This window comes from Plasmodium knowlesi (genome assembly GCF_000006355.2).
Source record: "Plasmodium knowlesi strain H genome assembly, chromosome: 2".
Taxonomy (NCBI): domain Eukaryota; phylum Apicomplexa; class Aconoidasida; order Haemosporida; family Plasmodiidae; genus Plasmodium; species Plasmodium knowlesi.
This window is the reverse complement of record NC_011903.2, coordinates 489510-501835: the sequence shown is the minus strand read 5'-3', so window position 1 is coordinate 501835 and position 12326 is coordinate 489510. Positions and strand designations below refer to the sequence as shown.

The 12326-nt window shown below is 40.4% G+C and overlaps 5 protein-coding genes across 5 annotated transcripts; 3 read left to right on the top strand and 2 right to left on the bottom strand.

The window, feature by feature from the left end:
• Positions 1 to 8: 8 nt before the first annotated feature.
• Positions 9 to 2558, top strand: PKNH_0211600 (vacuolar protein sorting-associated protein 53, putative; the record flags this gene model as incomplete). Its single annotated transcript, XM_002257752.1, has 1 exon — positions 9 to 2558. The coding sequence occupies one exon, from the start codon at positions 9 to 11 to the stop codon at positions 2556 to 2558; it is 2550 nt and encodes an 849-aa protein (XP_002257788.1).
• Positions 2559 to 3431: 873 nt separating this feature from the next.
• PKNH_0211500 (uncharacterized protein) lies at positions 3432 to 5009 on the bottom strand (the record flags this gene model as incomplete). Its single annotated transcript, XM_002257751.1, has 1 exon — positions 3432 to 5009. One exon carries the CDS (start codon positions 5007 to 5009, stop codon positions 3432 to 3434), a length of 1578 nt encoding a protein of 525 aa, XP_002257787.1.
• Positions 5010 to 6361: 1352 nt separating this feature from the next.
• On the top strand, positions 6362 to 7054 carry PKNH_0211400 (dolichyl-diphosphooligosaccharide--protein glycosyltransferase subunit OST2, putative; the record flags this gene model as incomplete). Its single annotated transcript, XM_002257750.1, has 3 exons — positions 6362 to 6574; positions 6804 to 6885; positions 7026 to 7054. 3 exons carry the CDS (start codon positions 6362 to 6364, stop codon positions 7052 to 7054), a joined length of 324 nt encoding a protein of 107 aa, XP_002257786.1.
• A 202-nt stretch (positions 7055 to 7256) lies between these two features.
• PKNH_0211300 (conserved Plasmodium protein, unknown function) lies at positions 7257 to 7766 on the top strand (the record flags this gene model as incomplete). The annotated part of the gene is made up of 1 exon (XM_002257749.1): positions 7257 to 7766. One exon carries the CDS (start codon positions 7257 to 7259, stop codon positions 7764 to 7766), a length of 510 nt encoding a protein of 169 aa, XP_002257785.1.
• A 504-nt stretch (positions 7767 to 8270) lies between these two features.
• PKNH_0211200 (conserved Plasmodium protein, unknown function) lies at positions 8271 to 10857 on the bottom strand (the record flags this gene model as incomplete). The annotated part of the gene is made up of 2 exons (XM_002257748.1): positions 8271 to 8749; positions 9225 to 10857. 2 exons carry the CDS (start codon positions 10855 to 10857, stop codon positions 8271 to 8273), a joined length of 2112 nt encoding a protein of 703 aa, XP_002257784.1.
• Positions 10858 to 12326: the final 1469 nt, after the last annotated feature.

Sequence of the window (12326 nt, the reverse complement as noted above, 5' to 3'; positions counted from 1 at the left end):
GCTTCACCATGGGGGGGGTCGACGCGTTCGTGCAGGAGTACATAAACAACAACATCGTTAAAATTGAAGACGTGGAAATCCACGTGGAAAAAATGAACCGAGAAATAATGGAACTCGATAAAACCATCAGCGAAAAGGTGGAAAGCCACATCCTAAGTCAGAATGAGTATGATCAAAAATTAAGACACATAAAAGAAAAAATGAAAATAATTAATAAGCAAATGGAACAAGTGGATAAAAAAACAGAAGAAAGTGAGCAAATCCTAGTGAAGCTATGTAAAGATATCAAAAAATTAGATATTGGAAAAAAAAACGTTACAGAAACGATTATTGTAATGAAAAGAATCGTTATGGTTATCACTGCTATAAGCAGCTTGAAAAAAAAGGCCCTGAAAAGGGAGTACAGCGGATGTATTCCCCTCATCTCCGTTATCAAAGAAATGCTTATACACATTTCCGACCTGAGGACAAACGAAAAATTAAAAACACTATACAAAGATGCCAACATACTTTTCGATGACGTAAAGCATCAGATAATGGAAGACATCGATTTGGTGTACGACCCCGATGTACACATAGAGAAGAACCTCATCATAGTGAATGAAGATAACCACGCCAAAGGAGAAGCAATCTCTATCAATCTGTTCGATGCATGCAATTGTTTATACCATTTAGATCAAAAGTTCGTTTCCAATGTAGTTAAAAAATTTTCCAACTTTTTTCTCGAAAAATACATTATTATTTTTGAAAATCAAGCAAATAATTTGGAAGGGATTGATAGACGCATGGCATGGTTGAAGCGCGCATTGAATACGTATGAACATGTCTATGCTCATATTTTCCCTGCGGTTTATAATATGCCTTACCATATTGTCTGCAAATTCTGCTCTCTCACCAAAAAACACATTGTTAAAATTATGTCTTCTTCTATCGACCACATGAACCCCGTTTCTCTAATCCAGACTGTCATTAAGGTGATTAATTTTGAGAATTTTCTATCCAAAAATGTGACGTTCTTTACTGAAAAAAGGAATACCTCAGATGATGCATACGGTTCTTTGGACTTTCCCTTCCCAGAGCTAATTATGGAGAGGGATTTGGCGTCCTCAGAAGGAGAGCAAGAAAAAGACCAAATGGACGATACAAAAAAGGATGGAGACCCCTCCATTAGCACTGCGCATGATGATACAAATTCCCATGCACCACAAAACTTCAAGGGAGTCATGTCATGCGCATTCGACAGTTACCTGTGCAGCTGGCTAAAATATGAAGAAAAAAAAATTCTTCAAAAATTTGAAAACATAATAAAAGAAGAAAATAGAGAGGACCCCCTGGAGGGAGGGGGACACAAGAGTGAATGCAAATGGTCCTCCTCAGAAAAGGACCCCCTTCTTGAGGTTAATAAAATTTTAAAAAAAAAGGAAAACAACAATACGGAATTGGACCCCGAAATGGTGGAAGAAAAACACACAGTGTATAAATCAGCGTACAAAATGTTTTATCTGTACAAAAGCTACATAAACATGATTCTTCAATTTAGCGATTGCCAAACGTTGTACGATTTTGTGATTTTCTTTAAAACCCTGTTATTGAAATATAGTGAAGAGCTAAACAAAAGAATTGTAAAAGATGTAAAGGAGGAAAACAGAAATCAGCACTTCAAATTACTCTCCGTTATAATCAATACAAGTTATTACGTAGAACAAACAATGAATGAAGCTTTTGAAAATCTTGTCAAAGTTATTGATCCAATTTATAAGGATAAAATTTGCTTCAAAGAAGAGGAACAACAATTTTTACAAATAAAAACCAAATGTATAAAAGGAATTATTGTCTTTGTAGAGAAAAAAATAAATTCCATCATTTCAAATAAAGAAATTGCAAACATATTTGACCCAAATGATGTCCAAGGAAAGACTCCTTACATAACTAATATGGACCTATTTCTGCGGGAATATTTTTCCTTTTTTAAAAAAATTTTTAATGAGACCTACTTGATTTATTTACTCGAAAAAACGACCACACTGATCATTCAGCAATTTTATCACACCATTTTTTCGTTTCAGTTTATGACCAATTTGACTGCCCATCAGCTACTTTTGGACTGCCACGAGATGGAAAAAATTTTGTTTCAGACGGCAGGTCTATTAAATACGAGAAAGGGGGAGCAAGACACCCACGCTGGGTCACAGGGAATAGAGACAGAAGCGCAGGGATTCGCATCGGCGGTGTCAGCGTCAGACGACGAATGCATCATTCCTCAGACATACTTCAATTATGTAAAAAACCAAACGAAAAAAATTGAATTTTTAATTAAAATATTTATCTCTAACATTTACGATATGAACTCCTTCAACATGCTGCTCACCGAAAATAACAACATTTGTACCATCGAGGAGATTGAGAAGATCCTGTCCATGAAGGAGGACAGCACGGGGGCTAAGGCCCCCCCGAGGGAACCCAGCCAAAAAAAGAACTACGTACACGACATTAAGGAGCGAGGCATGAAGGCCGCGGAGGAGGTCAAATTCTTCTTCAACAAGATTACAAGTATCTAGGGGGTCGTCATAGCGCTGTGTAGAATCCTTCCGTGGAAGCGCCATGTGGGATGTACCTTCCCTTTCAGTCGGAAAATTCAGCTAACTACGTCGACGCTTGTATTTCCTGCATTATGAACGCGCATTTATTAACACCTGACTCAGTTCATTTTGCACATTGAATCGCCCTGCTTCTTTTTCGCCAGAAGGGGGGACACCTGCTTGCGTGCACCATTTGTTAACATTTTTTTCGTTTTTTTTTTTTTTTTTTTTTTTTTTCTAACCTCTGTGGGGGAAAAATTAATGTTTGAATTTGGAAGGCAAATGGAAAGTAGACGCGTGGACGTTTTTTCAGGGCGCAATTTCTGGGTTGGAATAAAAAGAAAAGGCCACACGTAGAGCAGCACACATAGAGAGGGTAGAAATGCAAATGATAGGGCGGATGGGAAAAAGTTACGGAAGGGATGCAGCCATGGCGAACTGCAAGGGTGTTATGTGGCCGAGGATTGCGCAGACAACTCACGAACCACATTTACCGGCCTAAAGGGGCCAAGCCGTAGGAGGCAATGGACGGGTCGGCCAAATGTATATGTCAACCAAACGTATATGTCAACCAAATGTATATGTCAACCAAATGTATATGTCAACCAAATGTATATGTCAACCAAATGTATATGTCAACCAAATGTATATGTCAACCAAATGTATATGTCAACCAAACGTATATGTCAACCAAACGTATATGTCAACCAAACGTATATGTCAACCAAACGTATATGTCAACCAAACGTATATGTCAACCGTTTGGGTTTCTTAAAAAGTTGACAAGTTGTACCCCTCCAATGAACCTCAAAATCGGTACTCACAAATCCGGAAAACATCTAGTTTGACCCCTTACGAGTTGAAGGACATTCCGTTAGGCGTCCTCTTCCCGTCGAGGTGGAAAATTTTGCCAAAGTTCCTTATCCTCTGGGATTTCTGCTCCGTGTCGCTCTTCAGTTGCATATACCGCTTTCCAATGTTGTAGTCACCCCCACCGTATTTTTTGAGAAACTGCGAAATGTCGTAACTACTGATGGCGAATGACTTTAACAAATCTATTAGAGACAAAATTTCCTTATCGTTTACATCACCATGAAATTCCTTTATGAGGATTCCATTCTCTGGCTGAAGCATAAAGGCATGGGCATCGTGGTCAATGATAACAACTCGGTCAAGATTCCTACCCAGTCTCTTCAAATCCTTTACGTAATATCCTCTCTTCTTGGAACATTGGTCTCTGTGTAAGCATCCAATGGCAGGTATGCCCCACTTGGAAATGACCTCCTGTGCTACAGGGAAGTTATCTTCTGACCAAATAACAATTTCATAAAAACTGGACAGCTCTTTAAAGAACATATCCGCATATGGTCTCTTCAAGACTCTCCATCCACTTTTTCTGTCATACTCTAATTTAGCTATTACATAATTCAAGTCGATAACTAGGGTTGGTAAATTTTCTGGGTAATTTAAATCTTTGAAGTCGGGTAATAATGGCTCATTACTCAGTGGGAAATATTTATCAATCAGTTCTTGTAATATATCGTTATATTTATTTTCTAGCATTTCAGTTTTATTTTTTAATATTTTAAAAAATTCTTCCATGCTTATGTCATTCTCGATGCAGTACAAGTATACTTGTCCAAATGGCATTAGCAACAGACTCAGCAGGAGGTACATCTTAATCATTTTTTCCCTTTGTTTTTTGTGCATATATATTTGCCTCAGAGACTGCTTCTCCTCATTTCCGTTTGGCTCCGCCTTTCCACTGTTGCCAGTACTATTTGATGTGCTCTCAGTGAATGTCACTGTGGACTGACTTCCACTTTCATGGTTTCCCTCATCTGGAGTTTCACCTTTAGCGGCTCTGAGGGCTTCCCCTTCCATTCTGTTCACCTTCGCATTATCCCCTTTGGAATACCCACCAGATGTACCTTCTGAGGAAGTGCCAAATAACCTCCTCGTGCAGTATCCTCTACTAACGCCACTGTACAGATTGCCAACTCGATTGGAAAAACAACTCCCCTGAAATGGAATCAACCTCGTGATAGCACTAGGTACCCTTACACATTTCTCCTCATTGTTATGGCCAAACTTTCCTTCTTCCTTACGCCACTTTTGATATTCTAAACGGGAAGATACCCTTCCCCCCGTTACTTGAAACGAAAGATCCTTCATCATAGTTCCGTCCCAAATGGGTGAAGAAAACAAACCTGCACCAGATAAATCGGTACCAGAACACAGCGACAGGTACTTTTTATAACCCTTCATTTCTGTTAGTTTCCTCACTCTGTCTACATCTGGGGTCCCTTTCTTTTTTTTATAACCTGTTTGAGCAACTCCCGCATGGTTTCCACAGACCTCCCTTACCTGATGATGGATTAATTTCCTCTCATTCTTCCTCACATTCTTTAAACATAATGAGGCAATCATTTTATGGAACTTCCTTTAAGCATTATCTCGCCCAGGAAGTTTGCACATGACACACGGTGGGATGGCGATAAAGGGCACTGCGCAAAAAACGGAGCAAACATATACTGCAGCAGAGGAGGGGTATCACGAATTGGTCCTAATGGAGGGCATACGTTTGTACATCTCCATTCATCAGGTTTATTTAGATGTCTCCTCTTCTGTTTGCACTTCACGCAGAGGGGGGGGGGGGATAACTTATTCTTCCTCACAGGGATTGAGTACTCATTCGTTAAAACTGTCGGTGCAGGATCGGCCACCACTAGTTCTTGCTCATGCAACAGATTGAGAAAGCTATCCTTATCTCCGAACGTGGGAGCACGCCCTTTGCACGCTTTCGTATAGGAACGTACCACTTTGTGATTTGGGGGAGCATTTTCCAATGGGCTTCCTCCTCTCTACGATGATCCTAGGGGATGATCATCGAAATGAAAAAAAAAAAAAAAAAAAAAGGAAAAAATCCAACGCTCATGTTGTAGAAGTCGCGATGGATACAAACTGTTGAATATGTTGAAAAGAAAAAATGTTCGGAAAAAAAAAAATTAAAAAAAAAAAAAATTGAAACAACGCACTGGCGAGCAATTCCAGTGGTTATAAGTGTTCATCTTCTAATTTGTTAAAACTAATGGCGGAACAGAAACAAGTTCCACATGAGGTACTTCATAATCGTGTGAGTTGTTCGCACTGCCTTCTAACAGGTGCGTGATATCAATTATAAAACGACAGAGAGCCCACATAAGGCTAAAAACGGTGCCCCTGAGAGCGTATTTGCGCATGTAGGTAGTGCCTCCTTGCCTACTCATGTAAAACGCGTATATAATGTGCCTATCGGAAATGTTGGTTTACTTTTAGTTTGGGGCCAACAATTTATGGCGTAAGCCTGCTCTCTCAATTTTAAATCTGTGCAATAAGCACAAGCATGTGCAAAAAGGTGGGCGCGAGATGGGAGAAATATATATATATATATATTTTCCCTACCATTGGAAGTGTACCAACGTGGGAGGATACAAAGTGGGCAAACAATTCCTACATGAACTTTTCTTTTTTTTTTTTTTTTTTTTTTTTTCTATTTTTTCTATTTTTTCTTTTTGATGGTATTTTCGGAGCATGCGTTCGGGCTAGCCTAATTTCCACCTTTGTCGCTTTTTCCTAGTGGCTATTCTACGTTCAAACGTCGGTGTGGGGGGGTACGAACAAGGACGTGTATACACGTACATGTGCATTTATGAGTACATTTATGTGCCTGTGTACCTTTCTTGTCGTTACCCCTCAACACAACAACTTTTTCACAAGACGAACGCAGGCACAAGGAGAAAATGAGAACCATACTAAGATCACTTTGTGATATATATCGGCACACATCAAGGATCATTCAGCTCATAGATATTTTCCTCGCTTTTACCATTTCCGCCTTAATTATTTTGTCCTTGTATGCTTACGCTTACTCCTGCTTCAGCGAACGGATTTCCGTTGCCGCGATTTTCACAGCCATTGGAAATTTGACCTTCCTGGTGGCCATCCGGGAGCAGGTAACCTCCAAAGTAGTGCAGAGTTGCAAAGGAGGGGTAGAGAAGCTGTGAACAGTGGAGTCCTTTGACCCTCACGCTAATCCAATTACATGCCTAAATGACGCACCAAAAAAAATGCACACCCCCAATTAGTTCCATGGTGGCCAAGTCTTTCCCTCTACTCCCCACCTTATCTCATTCACGCTTCCCCTTTTTTTTTTTTTTTTTTTTTTTTTTTGCCATTCCGAAGCTCACGAACAAGAGCCTGTTTAATCTGAAAAGGGAGAAAGTCATTTTCGATTTTGTTATGTGCACCCTAGTACTGTACATTGGTAAAGGATCCAAATCACCGTTTCATTTATCAAGCCGCTTAGAGTTTTTTTTTTTTTTTTTTTTTTTTTTCCCTTTGTTTCTCATCACTCATTATGTTATACCAATGAGTTATCACCTCCTCACCTTTCCAACTTTACAGGCGTATTCAGCTACATGCACTTAAATTAGGAAGCGGGCACAGGATTGCAATGCACACTCGATAAGTGCAGACATTTCTCCCTCTTCGATACTTTTACCGAAATTAGTCAGGATAAGGAAAGTAGGAATGTACCAACAAATGACGTGAAAAGATTTGGAGGTATATAACAATATATGCATGGGGATGCATCTAATATTTTGCCTTTTTGCTGACGAGTAAGAACCCTACCGAATGAGGAATTACTTTGTCGGCTTATCCCTAATCCTGTTAATCTCGACATGCCAAAGTTACATCCCCCAATGGGGGGAAAATCAAAGTGTAAGTGTGCCCATGCGATGCAGACAACGTGGACGCGTAGGCATCCCCCAACGTGCTGTCCGAAGTTACATGAAAAGGCTCAGAAACGCCTCAGTTGAAATTGACATAGAAAACAGGAAAGATTTATCGAAACTAGAAATTATTAAAATGTTCTTAAAGGGAGTGAAGGACTGTAAAAATGTAGAACGATTAAGAGAGAAAGCCAAGGGACACGTGCCCCCAAGCACAAAGCGAAAACTCATGAAGCAAAAACGAATGGCCAACCTGCGAGCTCACGTTAAAAACTGCAGAATAAGGAAGCAGGAGGAAGTTCCTCCGGAAAAAAACATCCTCAATTTCCCGAAAAATCAGATCAAAAATATAAATGCCGCCGTATTGTACTTCAGGCATTATTTCGAGAAATACGAGGAAAATACGAATTGAAAATTAGAGGCGTGGTTCTGTGTTAAGGGCCATTGATCGTTAGAACGGCAGAGAAACTTCTCTCCGTTTTTTTTCATGTGTGAAATTTGTTATGTTGCAAGTATGTACATTTTTTTATACGTGTTTTTTCCACACCATCGAAGGAGCACCAAATTGTGTGCGCTCCTTTTTTTTTTTTTTTTCGTCCATTATAAGCGAAACGGATGGGTAATAGGACAATCCTTATCTTGTTAAGTTTGCCCCCTCCGAGGGAATCCCCGCAATTGGTCCATCCGCCAATTGCGTTGAAGAACCCCTTGGAAACGCAGAAAATGTAGCGACTATATGGAGGGACATACAAAATAGGGCCTATACGTACACGGGTGCGAACATTGGGCATTGCTGTTACCTCTTGGGTAAGAACAAATAGTCAAAAAAAAAAAAAAAAAAAAAAAAAAAAAGTACGGAAAAGCGATGGAGAGAATAAAAAGGCAACTTCGCATCGCTCGAGTCTTCAACCTATAATCATCCATTCAAGTAATGCTTCTTATAATTGGTATTAATGCTGTTAATGACATCTCCAGTTTCCTTCTTAATTTGGGTGTAAATCTTATATTCCTTCTCCACGGGATATATATCTCTGTACGTTTTGACACATCTGTTGTTATTTTGAACGAATTTTTTCTGATATTCGAAGAGTATGTTTTTATAATGCCTTTTTTTTAGCAGCAAACTTTTTAGCTTCACCAAATCTTTGTAAATATATTTGTACTTTTTTTCCAAGTGACTTATGTCTTTACTGTCATCCACGTCGAGCAGAAGCTTCTTAATGTTTTGGTCGTTTATTAAATTCGAGAAGCTCCCCAAATTTGTGTACTCCCCGTTGGACGACCTTCCCATGGTTTTGTACTCGGCGCTGGAGGAGCTTCCCAAGTTTTTGTACTCAGAACTGTCCGTGGGCCTACTGTCGAAGCTTTTAATCTCATCATGCGAGTTGTAATTGGCTTAGGCAAAAAGGGGGGGATGCAAATGTATGCGGTGCGGGCGTAACTTGTGCGTACGTGCGGGTAAGCAGGTGGTTGTGTAACTACCAATGGGCATGCCTCCTCATATAAGCACACACATGCCTGCTCATACAGGCACGAACATGCCTGCTCATACAGACACGGATATGCCTCCTCATATAGGCACGAATATGCCTCCTCACATAGGCACGAATATGCCTCCTCACATAGGCATGAATATGCCTCCTCACATAGGCACGAATATGCCTCCTCATATAGGCACGAATATGCCTCCTCACATACGCACGAATATGCCTCCTCACATAGGCACGGGCATGAGCCCCCATAATGGAACAGAGATGTGTCCACGCTCATAGAAAGGCATGCGCTCGAAAGGAGGGTTGCCGCTTAGCCCCTCCGCAGAGCAGCACTACAATTGCACGCCCGTTCTACGCATTCGCTTTTCTTTTCTTACTGCTTCTTTCAATTTCGTAGTCCTTGCTTAGAGAACAGCTTTTTCTGGATTTCCCATCGAAGGAACCGAACGACATTGCCCCCCCACCGAGGGTGCACTTCAAGTTCTGGTAATACGAATAAATGGGTCTCAAAGTTTCCTTGTAAATCTTGTTTGGGATAAATTTAAAATGGCTATAGAATAACTTATCGTAAAGTTTTAAAATTTCTTTGATTTTTTTTTTTTCATTTAATAGATCCTCATTGGGTAATATTCTGGGGGATAAGAAATAATCTACGTCTTTTTCCAAAACCTTGGTGCATATGGACAGGTACACAGTTCCATATGAATCCATGGTGAAGTTTTTCTCCTTGGATTCCTCCTTTTTTATCTCCTGAATGATGTAGTTTATGCTCTTATTGGGGTAGTCCTCTCGGGTAACAGACTCCCTCTTCGTGCAGTTATCTCCCTTTACTGAATTAGCCAATTTTGATGATACGTTTGACATTTTTTCCTTGCTTCTATTTGATAGATAACCTTGGGAGGTTATATCTGCCTCTTTGCTACTTAGACACTGCACAGTGGGGTCTCTCGTGTCGCTCTTACGGTGGAGATACTGTTCCTCTTCTTCCTCATCCTCACATTTTATGCTTTGCGAAAAGTTATCCGAGCATATATCAAGACCGTCATAATCACTACGATTTTTTTTAACCCCCCTGGGTTCGTTGACCCTGTCATGCAATTTGTATTTCTCCTCTTTCTCCTGTGTCTCTTGGTGGTGGTCATCGCTATCGTTGTCCTCTTCTCTCTTTCCGTCCTCCCCCCTTTGCAATAACGAGAGGGGTTGCTTCAACTTGTGCTCTTTTTTTTCGCTCATTTGATCCCTACATTTTTGTAGATAAAAGTTTTTCTTTTCATCTTCGTTTTGGTTCCTTATCTTTTGCAGTGACCAGACGGGGGGAGCTTCTTCTTCTTCTCCCCCCTGCTGATTATCTCTATGGCACTTCTCCACGTTCCTGCTACCATCTTTATTGTGTGCATCCTTTTTTTCCGCTATACAATCATAGAAGAGATTCTCCTCTAGGGCATTTCTTCCTGTGTGGGCTTCTTGGCACTCTGACTGTGTTTTTGTTTTTGCTCTGCTGTACTTTCTGCTTAATAGAACATTATCTTCTTCACCCCCAGAGTTGCCCTCCTCATGCCTGGCTTCTGCTTCTTTACATGAGGCTTCTGCCTCCTCTCCTCCGCTGAGTAAATTCATATACAAACTATTACTATTGTAGAAAATGTCCTCATCGTCATTTTCATCATTCAAGCTAGAAATGCTCCTGTCCATTTTTCCCAGTTTCTTTAGTGGGAAGTTGGGGGAGCTGACCCCCTTGTAGAAATTTTTTAGCCTCTTTATTTCTTCATTTATGTTGGTTCCTTTGTTGCCCTCTGCTTTTGTCCCCTCATTTTCATGCTCTCTTAAAAAGGGGAACCACTCCTGCACACACTGCTCTAGGATGCTTGTTATCATTTCATTTTGTGGACTCAAATTGCTATGTCCATAAGTGCCACTTAAATTTTGCGAACTTGTGCTCAGCATGGATGACTTCCCGGGACTGTCAAAGATACTACTTGAGTAGTTGTACGTGTCATAGGAGTTTTTCATTCTTCTTACACATGTTAATATATTTTTTCCCCCTACGCACTTTCTTCTGCATAATTCTTTTCTTTTTCGCTCTTTTCTTTTTTTACTGTGTGCACTCGAATTGTCTACCGCGGGGTTGCGCTCATTTGGGAGGAAGGGGGGGGTATTTTTTTTTTTTTTTTTTTATTTTCCCCCTTCCCTTGTATTACTTAAATCTGTGCACATTGCTGAAAAACTCACTCCTTTTTAAAAAAGCTGATCGTTCGCACCAATCTTCTGTATACATGAGCATGAGAATGAATATGCGCTTCGGTTACATGGGGGGAGGGGCCGTGCAGGCGGTCTGTCCCCAGCACAGTTCAGCCTTCCGGGAGGCGAACATGCATACCATGTGAGAAGGATTGTCAACACAAGTCTCGTGGGAATGCAGCATGACTACCACATGGAGTGACTACTTTTTGCGTGGAATTTTTTTTTTTTTTTTTTTCCATAAGGAAAATTTTCTTTACCCAATCAAGCGCACTCATTACACGTGCCTCCGTTCGCCGCTGCATTTTGGAATATTTCTACACACGAGCTTCGGGACGGCTGGGTGATTTGAAGAAGATGAAAAGAGGAGCATAAATTGCCAAAAGGTAGTAGGCATGATCGAGGACACATGTCGTGAGTTAACAGCGCCGGTGTATCTTCATAACTGACGTGTACTATGAGAAAGCACTTTTGTTTTTCCACTTCCTCCTCCCTACGCAAGGTTGTCAAAGCGAGGCGAAATATGTTTGTTCTCCAAATTAATTATAGGTTAAGCCCCTTTGACGCCCTTCCATGTGCTACACTGCGTTCATCAGCTCGTAGGATAAAATTTAAACCTTTTAAAAAAAAAATTTGATCGAATGAAGGAAGAAAAACATGTATATATATTTGGGGAGGCATGTACAGGAAAGTTTCCGCAGATGTGTTCGAGAATATGATCAAACTGGTCTCTGCCTTACGACTCAATTTTTTCATCGCTGAAAATTTACCCATGGTGAAGTGCTCTGATGACTGCGAAAAAATGAGTAGGAAGATTGTAGCAAGGAATATGGCACATTAGGGAACATTACGAAAATATACGATTCGAAATTTTTCACTCAACAGGTTCACCCTCTGTTTCACTGTTTCCGTTCCACTATTACGATGGAAAAGTCATATAGGAGACCGTGCAGGGAAGGGGGGGGGTATTCAATGTAGACTCTAAAATGCACAAAAATTAGGTCTTCCACTTTTTGACCATGCGAAATTGATCAGAATGATCCACGGTATCTCCATTTATTTGGTAATTACTCCTGCGTTCAAAAGGCAAACAAAGCCATTTCAAAGAATGTGTAAAAAAGGCGTATCGCTGCAAGGCAGTTGATAATAAATATAGATTAAAAGACCACGTAGGTTTATCCATTTGAACTAATTGGAATTGTATCGAATGAGAGAAAAACACAAATAGGACATGGGACATC